We start from the raw sequence: 19,024 nt of genomic DNA on the forward strand, positions 1-19,024 counted from the left end.
TTGGGTAAAGCTTAAAATTCGGTGTGGGGAAGAAGAGTCTGCCTAGACCATAAATGGGGATGCGAGGGGGAAGGCTGGGTAATGATGTAACTAAAGGAACTAATCCATGATGTTACTAAAGGAATAAACCTAGCAAGAAAGGTTAATTTTGGCTAAATTGGTTTCACCTGGATGTAAAATCTTTTTTGCATGCCCAAAAGAAATAGAGGGGATCAGTGTACAGTGTTGTTTGGTTTTGTTCTTTCAGTTGTGATTAAGTCATTGCATTCAGACCATTGTGATGCTGTCCCAGAATTTCAGTTCAGTAGTCCCAGAATTTTTCCTTCCTGTATTGTGATTTGCTTGCAATTCTTGGAGTAAGCTGTATGCACTTTGAAAGTGTGAACAGGTAGAACATCAGTATAACCTTCTATCAGTGTCCCTTTGTCTCTTGTAGGTTTTGGCTGAGGCCAGCTGTACCAGAACAAGTAGAACAATATAATCAGCCTAAGCTTTAACTTTATATATACTAACAAATTATATTCCTGTGCAAATATGGAATATTTAACTTTGAATGTCAACCAAAGATGGGCAGCTGATGACCTTAATAATCTCTATTATTGTATACAAACAAGTACTTTTTCTGCCCACAACCAGCCCAGCTCCTGAGGCTTCAGCGTTTTCCTGTGCATTGCAGTGTTTCAAGTTTTTTAAAAGGTGTCAGAGAAAGAATAAGGAAAAAAGCCCAGTAAAGTGGTTTCTAAGGAAGAGCAGCATTTACTTCACCAGTGCAAGCACCTTCTTCTTTCACTGTACTATACCCATACCTATGTTGTAAATTATTTAAACTGTACTCTTGAGTATGTTCATATACAAGAGAGGAAGTATTATTTAAATCCAGTCCAGCTGTTGGAACTGCGCCAGATTTTTTTTTCTTTCAGTTAGGCAGGTGGAAATAGTCTGGAATTGGATTGCAAATGCCAAAGCTCTTCAGGTACTCTTTATGTTTAATCAAACTACTTTGCTATACCAGCTATGTATTCAGGGTAGCTCTTTTCCTGTAAGCATGTGTCTTCTGGTTTTCTCAGACAGGTTCCTGTAGTGTTGAGACACAAGGGCAGAAATAAAGAATTTAAATGACAGTTATTAATAAAGTTTTGTAGATGCAGAGAAGTTAGAATCAGTGAACTTGTTCTCTCTTTAATAGCTGGATTTTCAAAAGCAACTAAATGCACATCATACTAAAGCTCCTGAAAATGTATCTTTTTATATCCACAGAATAGCCAAAACTGGCATTGGTGTGTGGTGTTCATCTTGTCGAGGTGAGCCTGGCTTCTCCACTTCAGTGGGCTAGCTGGAGACTGATGGATGCTGGTTGGCTGCAGGAGAGCAGGGGCAGCCAGCTAGCTGCTTTCGGAGCAGCTGGCAGGCCAGCCATGCTGTCAGTGTCGATATGCTGGCTGGCATAAACACATCTGTTTCCTGCTTCTCTATCTCTGATGTTTTCTGGACTTGCTCCTGTTGCAGTGGAAGTGGTGTAAATGTGTTGATTAGGAGATGACACTCTTCAGGTATTGCACTTAATGGGGTGGCTAGTCTGGGTGAGCACCACACTGAGATCCAGATCCTGTTGTTAGAATAAATGGATTTTTAGTCATTAAATGATGATTATGCTTTAATCTTCCCTCTGACAGGGTTGCTATAGCTAAAAATGGTTAAGATTAATACCACTTACTCTTGCAACATTTGACTATTTTTTTCTGTACAGAGAATGTACATTATTAAACACCTTGTACGTGAAACTTAGTTTTTAATTTCATTTAAGAAGATTTTATCCTAGCATAACAAATTGAATGGAATAACCTGAGCTTCTCACTAGTTGTATCATTCGCACATTTAGATAGTTTGTGGTTTCTGATTTGTACTGTAACTGGGAATGAAGTAATCTTATCAAGTATCCAGAATTTCTTGCCTCTGAAAGTGATACACTTAAGGGAGTTTAAAGTGCTTATAATCCATTAAGATTGATTTTTAGGTACGAAGTAAAAATTTCAAATTAATAGAAACCTTAAGACTAGTTCTGCTATTTCATTGTGAATGAGATCTGATTTGCATCAAGTGGTACCAATGTTTAGATCTTTCTTTCGTAGACAGAAGGACTATTTTGAACACTTTGTCTCAGATTTGGTTTTGTCCTTTTCAGTTAGCCTGAATTTTCTTCTTGTAGTCTTGTATAAACTTTGGTAAGGTTTTGATGGGTTTGGTTGGTTGGTTTGGTTTGGTTTTCTTCATCCCAGGAAAAAAACACTATATTCTGTATTTGTTACAGAGGATTTTGGAAAGTGTTGTCTTGTTCTTATGTACATTAGATATGATTGGGTTTGGGATTCTTTGAAATTTATTTATTTATTTTTCTTTTACAGAAGCTATATGAGTTGCCTTTTCAGGTAGTTTAATGTATTATGCAGTTAAATGGGTCTTCTTATGTTAAAGGTTCAAGAGCCAGAGAAACTTGCTAGGCTTAACTCTCTCCTTAGAATCTCAGTGCTATTCAAAACTTCAAGGTAATCTTTTTGTTGTTGTTTGTTTGCCAGGAAGGTGCACATGGGCTGTCTTAAGACATCAGGTGGTAGTGTTAAAACAGTGATACTCGCTCTTTAACATGTAGCGAGCATTTTGTGTGCCTTTGTACAGGATTTCACAAATGGTTCTTGTGAAGTATGTGTGGTTGAGCCAGAGGGTCCCAAATGTTAAGTCACTTAAAATAGTTCTTTAAGTATGCTGGTGGTAAGGGCTGCTGTTATGCTGATAATTAAGAATTTCACAGGGTTATCTTTAGCCTTTGCTGTTTGATATCAAGAGGTTTGTGTACATTTTTGTGCTTTGTCATATACCAAATACAAACTGAGAAATCAGGAAAGCATTTCCCTTTCCACAGGTGGCTCTGAACTTATCTTTTAAGTTTCTTGTCAACTTCTTGTTGAAAGAGAGGTGCCAGAGCTGAAACACTGATCTGATGAGGATGGCTGTATTCCATGTTGCATCTGTCCATTGCGTGTGTCAAATGCATTTTTAGGGACTGTGGCATTTTTGAAGTCTTACTTTGGGCATTAACTTGGGGCTTTGCTTTGTTTTCAAGGTCTGGTGTCTCTTAAATATCGTCTTCTGTAAAATTAGCATTTGCGTGTTTACATTTGTGTGTATCACAAGGAAAGAAGGTTCCTTTGATGCTGGTAGCATGACAGCCCTAATGTGTGTGATGATCTTCTTTGTTGGCATTTGAAATTAATTTTGGTGTTTAACTTTGAGGGAACTTGGGAGTATTTTTCTTTCAAGTGAAGGGTGTTAGGGAGAGGTTCTTGGCATGTAACACTTTGTAACTGGCTTTGGAAAAGGATTCAGAAATTCAGGGTAGAAGTGAGAACACTAGTTTATTTAACAGCATCTCGTAGATCTTTTGGGTTTCTTTCCTGGTTTATTTTCTAAAATAACAAAATGCTGAGGAACTTGAACTTAGAAATACTTCTGAACATCTACTTTTAAATTGTAACGACTTAATGTATGTGGTGCATTACTGTGGTTATGCACAGCCTGTCAAACACACTGTTAAGTAATTGTTCTTCAGAGATGGTGAATGAGGGAGAAGAAATGCCTTGTTACAAAAGCCTTGGGAACCTGAGTTCGACTGGAGTATTGTGTAACAATTGAGATGTAGTGTTGTAGCAGAACTTCGTAAGTGTTCTGTGTTCTTGTGTCATAATAGTACATGCTGACTGTTACTCTTTTTTACTTCCTACCTTTATGTTTATGAGAAGCCTCACAGTTCAGGTTCTGCAGAAATAAGTTGCCATCATTTATAGGATTTTGCCTATGCCGAGTTTTCCTTTTCAGAGATTGGGAATGATTTTTTTTTTTTTTTTTAATTCAGTGAAACAGTTCAAATTTGTGTTAGGGGTGGTTTTGAGATGAGCCGTTTCAGTATGTTATGAAGTTACTTAAGCTTGAGTACATTAAGATGAGAAGTGACCAGTCAAATGCTGTAGGTGTAAAACAGTGTATTAGATCCATTGGTAACACCTCACCAGGCTTCAACTGTTGTTGCGGATGCAGACTTTAGCAGGTGGTTGTCCTCCCAGCTTGAAAGCTGGTAATGAATCTGTGGGGTTAAATTGCAGAAAAATTTTGTCTTTTCTCTCTGTTTTAGCTGACCTATATTAACTGGGAAAAATGTTCAGCCTTTCCACTATTGTATAAATCTCTTGTAAATGCCTATTGGTCCCTACAGGCTGGGGCTTACAGGTAGTTTAGAAGTATGGTATTCTGCTTACAGTGTTTCCTTAAAGGAAGGCTTGTAGTGATACATAAACTGCTTCTTTTAAATGCTTTTGTCTTATAATATGTTTACTGCTTCTGAAGCTTTAGGAAGGCACTGATAATCTGCTATATTTCTAAAATGTTTCATCTGAAACATAAGCTGTAAATGTATCCTCTCATATTGGGGGCATAAAGTGTCAGTGTCCTGCGGAACCCAGGACAGTCAGGTTAGAAATAACGTTAGCATACGTCTAGCTAAGAGCACTGGTCGTTATGAGACCATGGCAACCAAGTTTAACTGCCAGAATACACCATAGGCTCTTTTGGGAACTTCAGTCCCATATACTTGTAGGAAGATTCTAGTTCTAACTGTTACTGATTCTTGGATGATCCTGGTGACACCAGCATAGGCTGAGTTTTTAAAGATGCTGTGTCAGCAGGAGACTCTGCAAGACTCTGAGCCCTTAGTTCAGTGGTGGCCAGATAACACTCATCAGTTCTGTGAAGGCTAAATGATATCCCTAGTTGTCAATCTACTTGTTCTGTGAATGGAGAAGCAGCTCTGGACTTAGTAGTGAGTACTGCCTATTCTGCCTTTTGAAAGAGGAAGGAAAAAGAAAATGTACCACAGTTGTCTTGAAAGAGAAACTACATATAATAAGTTTAAAAGAAAATCTAAAAGAACAGCTGAAAGGGTAAACCCCAGGTAGTACGGAGGGTGCCTTAAGAGTATTAAAGTTCAGAAAATGTTTGCTACAAGTCAACAAAAATGTCCATGTAGTTGACAACCTTTTTTGACAACCTCCAAAGAGTGGTAGCTCTCTAAAGGAGGGGAAGGTTCTTATACATCGCATGTAAAACCATAATGGAGTAGTCGTATTTTGAAGATCAGCTTGATAAAAGCAGAAAAACTAGTAAAAAAATATTGAGACAGAACTGTAATAGGGTAGGTTCAGTGGGGCTGAAATAATGGAAGTATGAAACAAAGATAAACCCCTAGTTGAAAACCTGAATGAATTGTTAGCCTTAAGAAAGAAGCTTAGTCTTCCCAGTAGACCCCTTATAGATGGATGTCTCTGAGTAACTGTCTTTAGTCAAAGCATTGTTAGAGAAGGTTTTAGAGTGAATTGATGAAAAGAATAGTAATGTCTTGCCTGGGACTGAACTGTATTTGTTTTTTTCCTAAGCCAAAAATACTAAACTTTTGAACTGTTGAACACAAAATATGGTCATACTTTAATCTGCCTTGCTTCCAGAAGAATACTAGGTGGCGAATGTTATGGTTGACCCCCAAGAAGCTCCACATACAGTGTGATGTTTCTGCTCAACAGAAAATATCCTAGAGTCCCATCACATCAATAAATGAAAAAACGTAGGAGTATATTGTAACTAGAGAGTAAATTTAAAAGTAAGTTATGCTTTGCATCAATTAAGTCACTGGGATGCCAAATCTGGCATGTACTATACTGGATGTTAAGGAGAAAACGCTAATGGACACTTGGGTTAACTGCTTTGTAACACAGTGGAGTACCTCTTAAAGTTTAAGATAAGTAGGATTAAAGATAAGTAGGATAAAAGATTAAATTTAAGGGGGTGGTGTTACTAGTGGAAGGTCCTGTAAAGAACATCAGTGTCTAGCCCATTCAGAATGATCAAGAAAAGGAGGTATTACAGCAGAAATGTAAGGCAGCCTTGTCTTTCTTCCATTGAAATGCAGTTATTATAGGGAGGAAGTATTGAAAAACATTTTTAGCCTATTTAAGGGCATATTTAGTGCCCTTAAATTTGACACTGTTAAGATTATTAAAATATTAAATTCTAATAGAGTGGAAAGCTTGAATGACTGGTCTTGTTAGTTGCAGTGTCTGCTCAGGTTCTTCATCTGTTCATTCGCTGTCTACCCAGTGCCTTCCCATTCCCCAGCAATCCAGTCCAGTCATACTGAGCTTTTGCAGCAGGCTCAGAAGGACACAAGAACCAAATGATTTAGCAAAATAATGGAACTGGGGGAAGAAGTGTAGTTCTGGTAGATGCTGTGGTGCTAGTGTCCTCTTGCTGTGATGAGGACTTGCTTTGTTTAAGGTAGAGTATCTCGTGCTCGTAGAAGTAAAAGGAGAATATTTGTGTCTCTGCTTACTTGAGTGAATTGGTTAATCAAGCAGTGGATGGTGAACCAAGCCTTCCTGACTCTCAAATCAACCTAAGGTAATTAAGTAAATACTGCTAAGCAAACTGGTTGAGAACAGTGAAGCTAAGGTAATGTTCTAAGCACTGGAACTGTGCCCTCTCTGTAGATTCATGGTGTGAAGTCTGCTCATTTCATTTACCTGTGTTTGAGCTTCAGCATGTTCAGTATTTCCTTTGATGGCTTATGGGGAGTGCTGGTGTTTTCTGTGTACCGCTGGTCTTCACTGATACTTTTTAGCTCAGGGATGTTATTTGCCGGAACTCAGAAGGAACGTGATAGGTTGGTAGCAAGGATAGGACATAGAAAGTATTTTAAAAGGCTAATTTTAGTTGGTGTGGGTGACCTTTCTAGGCTGCCAGTGGTCATCCAGTCCTGATTTCCTCTGAATTGCATTCTGATGGTGCATGTCTTTTCCACTGACTGTAAAATGAACCAAGGAAGATTGCCTTCAGTAGGCTAAAATTGTTCTGTGTTAAACCTTGAAACCTCTCTTAACTAAGAGGCATAGCAGCATTGTAGGGAATGTGTCCTGAGTGCCCTGTATCTTTAAGGAGCTGAGGTGTTTATGGGCTGATTTTCCTTTACAATGTTCAGGCTGTAGGTCCTAAATAGACTCGGTGCCACTCTACTACTCTGTTTCCTTTTGCCACAAGCCTGATCTTGTTTGCATTCAGCTCAGTCATCTTCTGTCACTCGTGGTTGATTTTGGCCAGATAACTGGCATAGGTTATATGTTTAGGTTATGAATATGATCATATGTGAATATGAGACTATCTAACCTCTATTTACTGCTTCTTTTGATGTGCATGTATCAACAGCTGGAGAGTCATTCCGGTGAAACTCCATGGGGAAGTCAATGTTTTCTGCCCTTGGGATACTTACTGTGGTTATAACAAAGCTTTTTGTAAAATAGACAGTCTTCAAAAAAAAAACCAAAACAACAACCAAACCCACAAAAAACAATCAACCTACAAAAACCCAACTTGTGCATCTAGCCAGGAAAGATTGAGTTATAAATTATGCACAATTTTCCTTATCTTTTCTTATCTTTTAATGAATAACTGCACTTTTGACCTAGAAACAACTGATTCCAAAACAAAATAGTACTTTCATTACATACAAGTAATTTTTATTTTTTATTTACAGACTATGAGAAGACACAGAAATGAAGTTACAATTGAATTGCGGAAGGTGAGTCTGCTTTTATTTATCAGCTGTGTTACTTAGCTAAGACACCAGGGATTATTAGCAAAATCTTTTGCCATAAGCCTTATGGCCCCAAACTTACACAGAAAAGTTGTAAATTTGCAGATTGCTAACTGTGGATTCTAATGTTAGTTTTAATCTCCAACTCATTAAGCTCAGTACAGCAGAACAGTACTGCTTTACTCCAGTGAATCTCTTGGAAATAATCCATATTCAGTTTCTGTACCAATTCTCATATTATTACAGTGGAGCTGTCAGCTGTTCAAATGTTTAAAGTCTCCAAATGGGAAAAAGGGGGGGCTTAGCATTTAGAAAGAGTGGATGTTCTTTTGTTTTCTGGAAATTACTCCTTCTGTGCTATAGAGGGAGTTAATTTTAGGGTCGGATTTTGGTTATATTGGGTAAATACCAGTATAGCTGGGAAAATCACGAGCATGAGAGGTGATCTAGTTCAGTGCTCCACCTAAATACAGCATTTGTTGCACCCTCATCATTCATAACTTTTCCAACAGCCTTTCTAGGCACCTTAAAGGCTTGCTGTTGGAGGACATGTTCACAAGCTAAACTACTCTTGGCGGTTTATGTGAAGAGGAGTAAACTTTTATCTGCCTTTGGGTATCTTCATTATATTTGAGAACTGATACTGGCCCCTTCAGTTTTATCACGTTGAGACAAATACAGTTCTTTATCCTTTCCTTGAACATTCTATTTTCCTAAATTAGATTTGTTGCTTCTCCTCGGATCCAAATTGCCTGTATCTTTCTGGAAGCATGCAAGTCTGGAAGGATGCAGGCCACAGCTGAGGTTTAAGTGGGACAGTGAAAACCAGTTCTTAACACAGTATTCCTATTTATATTGAGTACATTGACAGACACAACAACATTCTATCCTGTTATATCCTTTGGCTACTTCCCACAGTACCACAAAGCAATGGTAGTTGTTTATGTTCTCCATTTGCATAGTTAAATAAATGCAGAAGTTTTAAACATGATTGCTTCTTGTCTTTTAAATTGCATCTGCTTTTCCCAAGCTTTCCTAAGTTGAATTCCCATTATGTTCCCCAATATGCTTCAAGGGCTCCTCAGCTTGGTATCACCCATGTTTTTTAATATTTTCATTAATGACTGGATGGAAGTGCTTGCTTTTGACATTCTAGATATAGGCCAACCTCCTTTGGGTCTCCTATTTGATGCACATTTCCAGTTTGCCAGTTGGATCATGGACAGTCTGAGTGGTGCTTGCTTAGAAATTCATACCCACCCAATTTCATCTCAATTTTTTTTCCATTATTTGTAAACAGAGAGAAGACAGAAGCCTTGCTAAAATCAAAGTGAAGGATTGTAAATACAAGTTATGTTGATAGAAATTAGCTCAACTTGACTTTGAGAAATGTTGTCTGCACTTAACCACATGAATGTGTAGGAGCTACCAAAAATCTTGTGCTAGTATTTTCCAGGGATCCTTCTGTTCTTTAAAAAAGAGACTTTTTCGGTTTTGTGTTGGTTTTGGGATTTTTTTCCCAGTTCTTCCAGAAAAACTTCAGTAACTCATTACAATATAAAAAGTAAGTATTAGTAAGCTTCATCCTGAGACTGTAAGAATTGGTTAAAGAAACCTAATTGGACCCAGATGACTGAAAAAAAAAAAAAAAAATCTTAGTTCTTACATGAGCATGATGTGTCACCTAAAAATTGTTCAATGCTTTCATATTTTCCTAATCAAACTAGCTGAAGATGTCTGAATGTGTTGAGTAGCTTAAGTTGGTTATGGCCTCATCAGTACTGGCAGATGCCTGGGGTGTGGAGAAACCTACTTTTGCATACACTGACAGGTACCAAGTGAAAAATGAAATTGGCCAGTTTTTGCTTAAAATGAGATTCAGGTAATGAATTTTGATAACTGAATTATCAGCAGTTGAAGATAATGCTGACATGTTAGAGGCCCTTTCTGTTCAGAACTAGTGTGTTGACTCTGTAAAACTCTATGTAACTGAAATCTGTCCTGGGAAGAGTCATTCATAACACTTAGGCTATGCCAGGTAGCAAAGCAATGCTGTAAAATATGGCTTAGCTAATGCAGCATATCCTCATTCATCTAATTAAATTGAAACCACACACGAGCATTCCAGTGCAGTCTTTGGAGAGAGTTTTGCAGTGCAAAGTGAAGATTTTAACTTTAATTCTCAATTTAATTGGGTTTTGTAAAGGCCATATAATTTTTATAAAGGCCATTTTTTATTTTTTTTATCATTGAGGATAGTCAGGGGCTGGAGCACCTCCTGTATGAAGACAGGCTGAAAAAGTTGGGCCTGTTCAGCCTTTCAAAGAGAAGGCTGCATGGAGACTTTACAGCAGCCTTCCATTATCTGAAGGGAGGCCTGCAAGGATGCTGGAGAGGGACTCTTCAGCAGGAACTGTAGTAATAGGGTGGGTTTAAACTAAAACAGGGGAGATTCAGGTTAGATATAAGGAAGAAGTTCTTTACTGTGAGAGTAGTGAGGCATTGGAACAGGTTACCCAAAGACGTGGTAAATGCTCCATCCCTGGCGGTGTTCAAGGCCAGGTTGGACAGAGCCTTGGGTGACATGCCTGGTGTGAGGCATCCCTGCCCACATCCTGGCAGGCATCCTGGCAGGGGGGTTGGAACTTGATGATCTTAAGGTCCTTTCCAATCTTAACCATTCTATGATTCTATAGCAGGTCACAGTTTCAAGGCCATTTTATTAAAGAAGCATGGTGGGCAGTGGGTCATACACATAAGGCAATGGATTGTTCAGTGTGGAAGGAATCTTATATGTGCCAGTAATGCATGGGTGAAAATGAGGAAGAGGAAGCCTGTGAGCTCCTAGTTGACTTTTCACTGAAAACTGCACATGCAAAGGTCAGTTACGTATTTAGAGGAGCCTGAGCTCTGGATCAAGAGTGATCAGCAGCTGCAGAACTCTTTAAGTGCAGGAGGTTGTGTTCTTCTGGAGTGTTTGCCGAACACTGTCTACTGCAGAGACCAGAAGAAACCTGCTATAATGAGAGATTCAGCATGTGAGTTGGTGGTTTGCAGCAACTGAACTGATGCTGGTAGGCAGCTGGTTTGCTGTGAGAACTCTGTGGCAGCTGTGAGACCATTGCTTCTGGTACGGAATTGGGACTGAAATATAAAGGGATATATTTTATTAAGCTCCAGCAGTGGAAAGGGTAAGCTGTAGTATCATTGCTTCTGTCTTCATCTCTGTAGCTAACACTGCTATTCTAGCATGAGTATGCCAAATTCAGGAAATATGTGTGGCATGACCCCAGTAATCCACCAGTGCCTCTTCAAAACAAAGGGGTAGGGGTATCTTCCCTTTTTCCCAGCTATTTACAGGCTAAGTGTACACCTGGCTTTTGAAGAAAATGAGCAAATTGAGCATATTTTTGATCTGTACAGTTGAAGCACTACATAGTCATGGGATTGTCTTTTGAATCATCGTGTGTATAAATATTAAATGAATGGATCTGATGAAGTTGCTTACATCTCTTTTGCAAGATGGAATAAATAAAATCACGGCTTTGAACAGTAGTAAACAATTTCCGCATGCATTAGTGTGAGGTGTTTATTCCTTTGAGATTAGACATCAAGGTGCATTTGCAACACATTCCGTGTTTCAAAAATGTATTGCAAATATTCTTTTATTTGCAATAGAAATATTTTTATTTATTTTTATTTTCACATCTTCACTGTGATGTGAAGATTCACTGTCTTCACATCGCATCTTTTACTCAGAGGAAAATTTACTTCTTTACTGACACCCCCCCCCCCTTTTTCTTTTCCCAATCACTTACTTGTTTAGCATTTGAGCTAATAAAGCTATCTGTGACATAAAAGGGTAGCAGTCATCTGGCATAATTCTGGCTGAGACATGGGTTGGCACTGTGAGCCAGTCAGATGACATTCCTGATGGTCAGGTGCCCTTTTCTGATTCCATATTGGCCTTGCTGAACATGTGTTTTATGTGTTTTGGGAAAGGACCTACTACATTTCTGGAAGATGGTCTTTGTCTCTGGCTGTATTGTTAGTACAGCAGAGGTTCTAAGAGCTTAAAAAGTAGGCATCTTTTGTCCTAGAGAGACAAGATAATGCAATTTTTGGTGATGGAGACTTAGGATTTAGAATTTAAAGGTCTTAATGTAGTATCTTGACAAAGCCTGGTTTAGAACGTTTATCACTAAATTTCAGCATCACAGAAACCCAAAGTCTGATGTGTTAGCAATAGGGACCCTGGAATTAACTGGCTAATTTGGCTGATAAATCTCGCTTTAAAGGGTAGTGAGGTGGATGGGTAATGGTTAGGATTCAGTTTAAGGTTTCATATCAAAGTGAAGCTTCTGCTTTAAGAAAGGTAGTCCTTTGCCAGGTCAGTGCTATGGTCATTGAGTTAGATGTCACCCTTCAAAGGAAGCTTTCATACTCCTGACCCCAGCAGAAACGGAAGATTCTGTCCACCTTTAAAGCCTGATAACTAACTGGAATCCTAAGAACTTCCAGGATTTCTCACAGGGTTTATTTTTGACTTCCTTGGCAAACTCAGCTGCCTCTGAGAGCTCATGAAAGCTCTAATTGCCAATTAAGTTTGATGCCAGGCAGAGCAAAACAAGTAGTGGATTCAAAAGCCACGGGCATATATCTTTTTTACCTGTTTCTCTGGCATACTGTACCTGTCCTTACTCTGATCTTTCTTAAATAAGATTGCTTATGCTCATAGTAGCTCCTAAATAAAGTAGTGAGTCTTGAAGAAAGGAGTCTGTGTTTATGTTGCTGGGAGAGCTAAAGTGGGGAAGAACCTTTTTCTGATTCTCAAGAAGTCTGAGAATGCAAAAGAAAACAACAAAAAAAATCCACATAAACTCGCTTTCCGTTTCACATGTTTCCAAGTTCAGTGTTATTGTATAGCTTTTCATTCACTCTGAAGTTCATTTTTCATGTGTAAATCTACCAGCTTCCAAGAAGCAGCTACAACCACAGGGAGACTGAAGGCACCATTAGCATGTTCTTCCAGAGGCTTCCCAATCCAGTGTTAGTAGTGCAGATTTTTGGGACAGAACTTGCATTTTACCCTGTCTTGACAGATCCATCTTTTTTTGATGGATCAAACAAAAAAAACCCCAACGCATTCTAGGAAGAAAATTGTATTCCTAATGTATTCTTCTGGCAACCTAGATGAAAAGGGCTATGAAGAAATTCCTTGGAGGCTTGCTTGAATCCATATTACTAAGAGCCTAACTTAACAGGCCTCAGTCTTCGCACTCTGTGCTTGGGGCTGTTGGGCCACTCACTTGGTGTACACGTACGTGTCTACTTATTTTTCAGTCAGCCTGCTCATCTTCTGAAAAAGATGTGCACTAACCAAACGGGAACATTGTGATTGCATGTGGCAGAGGAGTCAGGCACTTTGCTTGTGAGATAGAAGCAACAATAAATGGATACAACAAAATTCAGTGGTAAATGTGGCAGTGGCTTAATGTGATTTGTTGGCAAGGTTCACTTTTTTTTTTTTTACTGCATAGAGGACAAGGTTAGATAGAAGTGTCAGGTAGACCCTCCAGTTGAGTCATGAGATTCAGAGAGGACCCCCTTGCTTTCTAAACTCCTTCTCAGAGGGGAGTTTAGGTGTTACTGTATCTACTCCTAGTCCCAGATTCAGTTAAAAATTTTTGTCTATAGGAATACATATATATGCACAATCAGACTTTTATATCACTTAGTCAAGATCTCAGAGTTTAGCATGCTATTTAATCGCTATTGCAAAGGCCCACAAAACTGACTTAGGTAGGTTACAAGCCCCAGAGGAAATCTATTTAATAAAAAATCATTTAATACTCTGATAACGTCAGAAAAGTACAGTTTCTAGATACCAGGCAGAATCAAATACTACACAACCAACTTAAGCTTAAATTTCAGAGGCAATTAACCCAAAATGGTTTCCCAGTCCAGATGAGGGCTCCTGGCCTCGAGGAATTACCTCAGACAGTATCCCAACTCAGGAGTCCTTGGCTGCAGACCTGCTCCTCTGAGGAGGACTGACCCAAGCTCTTGCCCTTTGGCAGGACCCCATTTATATTCTAGTCAAATTTGATCTGTGATCAGAAATATGGTCTGAGGGTTCTTGGCGTTTGACCAAAGTGTGGGTCTAGGAATAGCAAGTTGTGCAACCCTGTTGTGACCAAAATCAGCAGATTTTGTGGTTACCTGAGCCAGACCAAAGTCAGCAGATATGTTAGACCTAGCAGATGTATTTTTATATTTCTTCAGAGACCAGAGTCAGCAGATGTATTTATTATCAAGAATGGGGGCTCGGTGGTCCTCCCATCAGGATGTGTGCAGCTGGCACACTGCTGCTTGTTGTTAGAAAGGTGAGTTAGCACAACTCAAAGGCAGAAAAGTTTGTCTTCTAACTGCATATTTAGCTATGCTGTGTATCTGAAGAACAGCCTTGGAATCTGTTTGACTGCCTTTGGGTGCAGGGGACCTAGTTCACTAAGTTTGTAGGATATAATTTTGATATCTGTAATCGCAGGATCATCAGTTGACCTGTTCAACCTTTTTACATGTTTACAGGAGTTTTCCTTAAATCTGTCTAGGTGTTAGTGAGTTCTAAGACAGTGAGTAGAGCCAACTAATAGTCCTTTCTCAACCATTAAAGAAATTAAATCTTTCCCAGGTTCATATTTAAGAGCTGTTATTAGAAATCCATTCAGGCTAGGTAGTCCTCTTAAGGAAACTTCCATTAAGAGGATATTAAGTAGAGGTTTTCAGAGGTTCCCTTGAACATGATGAGGTTGGAGTGGTAGACATTTTCTTCATGATGGACTGTGGCAGGTGCCTTCACCCCCCAAAACCAAAATTGGAGATTACATGTAAGTGAAACCTAGAAGTTCAGCTCAGTCTGTTACAGCAGTGGTATCTTAAAAGGGACATCCAAGTGACCTGAATCTGTCTCCAACACTGGTTAGTCTTTTGTAGGATATAACAGCAGAGGAAAGCTGATGTTGTTGTGTGAGTATAGCTAATGCCAGCCACCACTCCAGTTCCTAATGTTGAGATGTTCTTGACGTTCTGCTCTCTGTCCTCAGAGGACTCAAACATAAATATCTTAACTTTCATGCCAAAAGAACTTATTTCTACTAGCTGCTGAGTTCCTAAAACTTTCCCTAACCTGAAGAAACAGTTCATAATGATGTTTGTTACCTGAGGGCAAAGATTTTCGTGTTTATTTCTTTTCCCTGTTGACCTTGAAGCTTCCCAACAGAGTTGAGAGTTTTCACAGAGTTCTCCCGTGTGTCAAATGCTGAGGAGCATGTATGAATTTATATTCAGCACCTTTCACAGCTCCATTGGAGTATCCTATTGGCCATGTCATATAGTACTAGGTGTAATGCAGCACAGAGTGTTAGGGACATCCTCTTTGCCCACAAGAATTCTTCTGCTGTCGTGCTGTCTTTTGAACTTGTTTGCATTGATAGGCTTTCCTTCTTTTTTTTTTTTTTTTTTAATCCTGTGACTATCTTCTAAGAAGGTAACCAAGAATGACCAGGATCTGCAGGATTTGCATATTTACTGTTCAAGCAGTCTGACCTTCCCTCTGTCAGTGAAGCAAACAATGGGCATCGGTTATAGTGGGATCCCTGTCAGAATGTTGACATGCTTGAAACCAGTGGATAGCTGCTGTTTATAAACTATCAGGCCTTACTGTACATAGTACACATGGTTCAGGCAGTGGTTAAGGATCCTCCCTTTTGAAGATGTGCTTAGTTTCGTTGGTGGCAAGGTCTTACCTTTCATCAGGGATTCCAGCCTTTGAAAGGGCACTCCACCAAGCTTTGAACAGGATAGCTGTATACAGGTATGCTTATTTTTCTTCATTTTCACCACAGGAGCTTGCAGAAGAGGCTGGTGCTACGATTTAGGCAAAAACTTTTCAGTTTGTCACAGTAGGACAAAATGCAGACATTTTAAGGTCATGCCAAGCTGCAAATCATGTTCTTTTTACCTTATGCAGAGAGTTATTGGTCTATCAAATTACTGTTTACAGTGGTTTAGCTGTCTAGGAATTAGAAGCTTTTGCCAATGGACAGAGCTGTTTCAAATAGTCTTAGAGCCATTTTTTAGGACTGGAAGGTTTCGTAAACACTTTTGACTTTATAAGAAATGCTAGTAAGAATAGCTTTTCCTTACTAAGAAATTGTTAGTGCTTCTCAGTATTAGCCTCTCTGCTTCAGGCTGCTGTGGAAGCTCCTCTGTATATGTTCTTAACAGTTTTTCAGCCCAACCATCTGTAAACAGTGAGTAGCTACAGGAGCATTCTTGCTTTCTCTTACTTTTCCTGGCTAAGGTAATTTTCCCTGGAGCCTCTTGCACCATATGACTGGAGCAATTTCAGCATTCGCAGAAAACTGTAGCATCAGCCTGCTGTCAGTTATGACCTATGAAGTTCAGCTCTCTGTCTTAAGGAAGGTAGAATTTCTCAGCATTAATGTATACAAGCTTACTCATACTTATTTTGGTTAACTGTAACGTTAGGAAGCATTCTCTTAGGCATATTCATGTTGCTGAAGGAATTGCATAGTTATGTGCAGGTATAAAAAGCTCTCTAAGGAGCTATTAACTTGCATGCTAGAATGGGAGAGAACTAGGCTCTTGGTTAGCTTAATTGTGGTGTATATTGTGGCCTTCTTTAACACGTAGCTACAAGTGGAAGGCTTTTCATTGTTTCTCAGTCTTACCATACTAAGATTTCTAATTAGTCTGATTTAGTTTTGCTTCTGTCAAGAGACCCTGTCCTACAGTTGAACTTAAACCTAGATTATGTATGTATGATGAGCTAGAACTTGAAAGGATGTTCTTTTGTAACCATCTTCTCCATCAGTGGCCTCCCAGTGGGATATCTCCACTCCTGGTAGCTGCAGTACAGTTAGTTGGAATTACATTTAATTTTACCTCTGGGCATGCTGTCACCATTAGAACAGTCCTTCTGTGTCTGTTCATCTAGGGATTCATGGGACTCTTCTCCAGGTAAATGGAGTTTTTGGAGGTACCCACTGCATTGATGTATGCATGGACAATTGCTTTAGGAGAGAAACAAATCACTGCTTTGTTACTGTTCTTTCTAACTATGTGTTTATATACCACCTGCCCTCCTTTCCTTTTTGGCAAAGTCCCAGCAGTATTTCTGGGGAATTAGAAGAACTTAGAAGTGTTCATCATCCATTCTGTGACCACAAGCAGAGAGAATTTGTGCATGCTCCTCTAAATACTATTCAAGCAAATTATTTCAGCTAATGGTACTTTTATAGAAGCGCACTCACCATGAAGTGTGAATTGAATAAGGGTTACAGGCAGGTAGTCTTTGTGACGTTTTTCGGGTGAAGCGGCATGGAATAATCCAGTGCTTTGTCCACTGGCATGCTCTAGACTTACTGCCTGGTGTTTGTGGAAGGTGATTCTTCCAGCTGTTCGCCTGCTGAAGGCTGTGCAGCTCATTCCTGTCATTCTGTGATTATGCTGTTCAGTCACCCACTGTGGGACCCTTGCTTTGTTCCAGCTACATATTCTGCATTGTACGGGGGGGGTTAGACTAGATGAACTTTAAAGATCATTTCCAAATCAGACTATTCTGTGATTCGCTGCTGTATTCCAGCCTCTGCCATGCTGATGTTTCAGGAGGTTTGATAGAGGATCTCAAGATACATCTTAATTCTTGCTTTCAAGAATAATTGGATACCATAGCCCATAGTGGGGAGCAGTGAGGACTGACAGTGTACCAGTTTCTCTTCCGAAATACCAGGCTAGTTCTTAAAGGTCAGAGGATTCAATGGTGGGGGAATCTGCTAGTACAGGGGTGTGAATCACTTAAATGGGAGAATCTACTGTTTGAGCTCTTAAAAAGCTTTATCATTTTTACTGTCAGAAGAAACTTCAAAAAATAACAAGTGAGGTAATGTGACATTTCCTAACTAGAATTTTCTTTTCAGTAAGTGCAATAAAAATTGTTTGTTTGCTAGATTCTTGACTATTCTAGGTATTTAATCTTTTTAAATCAAAGGATCTGCAAGAGGCCTGCATCTAAAAGGCATTTTTACCTAAATTTATAAGTAAAGGTCACCTGTCCTTATTGCAGGATGTTGCAGAACACATACTTGAATGCCACTGATACTGAATCACTTTTTTGAAAAACAAGTAGATATCACCAGGTGGATTGGTGTGGACAACAATTCTTCCATCAAATATGTTTTAGAAAAAAACTCCCTGAATTTTCTGAGCATGGTAGAAAATCCAACCAGATACTTTAGAAGGAACAGAATTGGAAAAACCTTGCCTTGTAGCACAGTAGTTTGCCACTAGTGACAAGGAAACTTTACTCTTCCCAGTAAATGATTTGATTTGAAACATTTAACTTGCTTCAGCAGACAGTGGCAACAGTTCTGCACAAAGACCCTGATTCCTTCAGGGTGCATCTTGTCTGAAGTCAGGGAATATCTGCTGGACCAGTGTCTGCTACCCTTATAACTGAATATGTCTCCCTGTACATGCATATGACTTGCTCATAACCATGCTCTGTGATGACACCTCAGGGTAGGAGGAGGACGGTGTGCTGAGGACATCAGGACCTTCCTCCATCTTCAGTTCCTTCTCCCAGTATTGGCTTGTTTTACCGTAACAGCTCAACTGATCCAGAGGAGCCGTTCATCCAAGGCAGGAAGGAACTGCTTCCTCTGCAGGTGGATGTGTGTAGTAGCTTCACTAGGGAGAAAAGCCAACATAATCATGGAGAGGGTCCCTCTGGAAACTGGGTCCAGTCCCTGCAGTTGCCAAAATACAGGCTATGGTTTAGACAAACAGTAGGAAAAGGAATTGTACTTGGGCAAAACCAGATTGACTAGGGTTGGATGTTTTTTGTTCTTTGCTTAGTGCCAAGGACATGGTGTGGAAAAATAAGGGAAATACATTACATAGGTCTGTACAGTGAACCCAGCTGTCAGAGTGTACCTGCCTGATCCAATTTGTCTGCATAACACTAATTTCTCAGGGCTTAACTGCCCGCTCATTTCTGTCTTCCTTATCTCCAAAACACTTGACAACAAAATACCTCTTTAGCGCTTGTCTGTATGATGTGCTCTGAGTATGCTGCTATTACTGCACAGCTCAGGAAAGGCTGCCATAGCTGATCCAGGTGATCTTGGGCACTCTTTGAGGATTTAGTTTCTGTACTTAGACTTGACAAAAATTAAACTATGTTAAGTTTGTGGAATGTCATCTTCTGCATTCAAGGGTGTCCTGGGTTCAGCAGTAGCAATCGTTTTTCTC

At 39.5% G+C, this 19,024-nt stretch overlaps 1 protein-coding gene across 2 annotated transcripts in view; it reads left to right on the forward strand.

The window, feature by feature from the left end:
* The window catches only part of KPNA3 (karyopherin subunit alpha 3), a 53,078-nt gene that overhangs the window by 12,185 nt on the left and 21,869 nt on the right, over window positions 1-19,024 (forward strand). For both annotated transcript variants that reach the window (XM_062607315.1, XM_062607316.1), the window contains exon 2: window positions 7,628-7,672. In XM_062607315.1, coding sequence (XP_062463299.1) covers window positions 7,628-7,672 — 45 coding nt within the window. The remainder of the gene's footprint in view (window positions 1-7,627; window positions 7,673-19,024) is intronic.

This window comes from Pezoporus occidentalis, unplaced genomic scaffold, assembly GCF_034315485.1.
Source record: "Pezoporus occidentalis ecotype Australia unplaced genomic scaffold, CSIRO_AGI_Poc_V1 ctg122, whole genome shotgun sequence".
NCBI classification, from domain to species: Eukaryota; Metazoa; Chordata; class Aves; order Psittaciformes; family Psittacidae; genus Pezoporus; species Pezoporus occidentalis.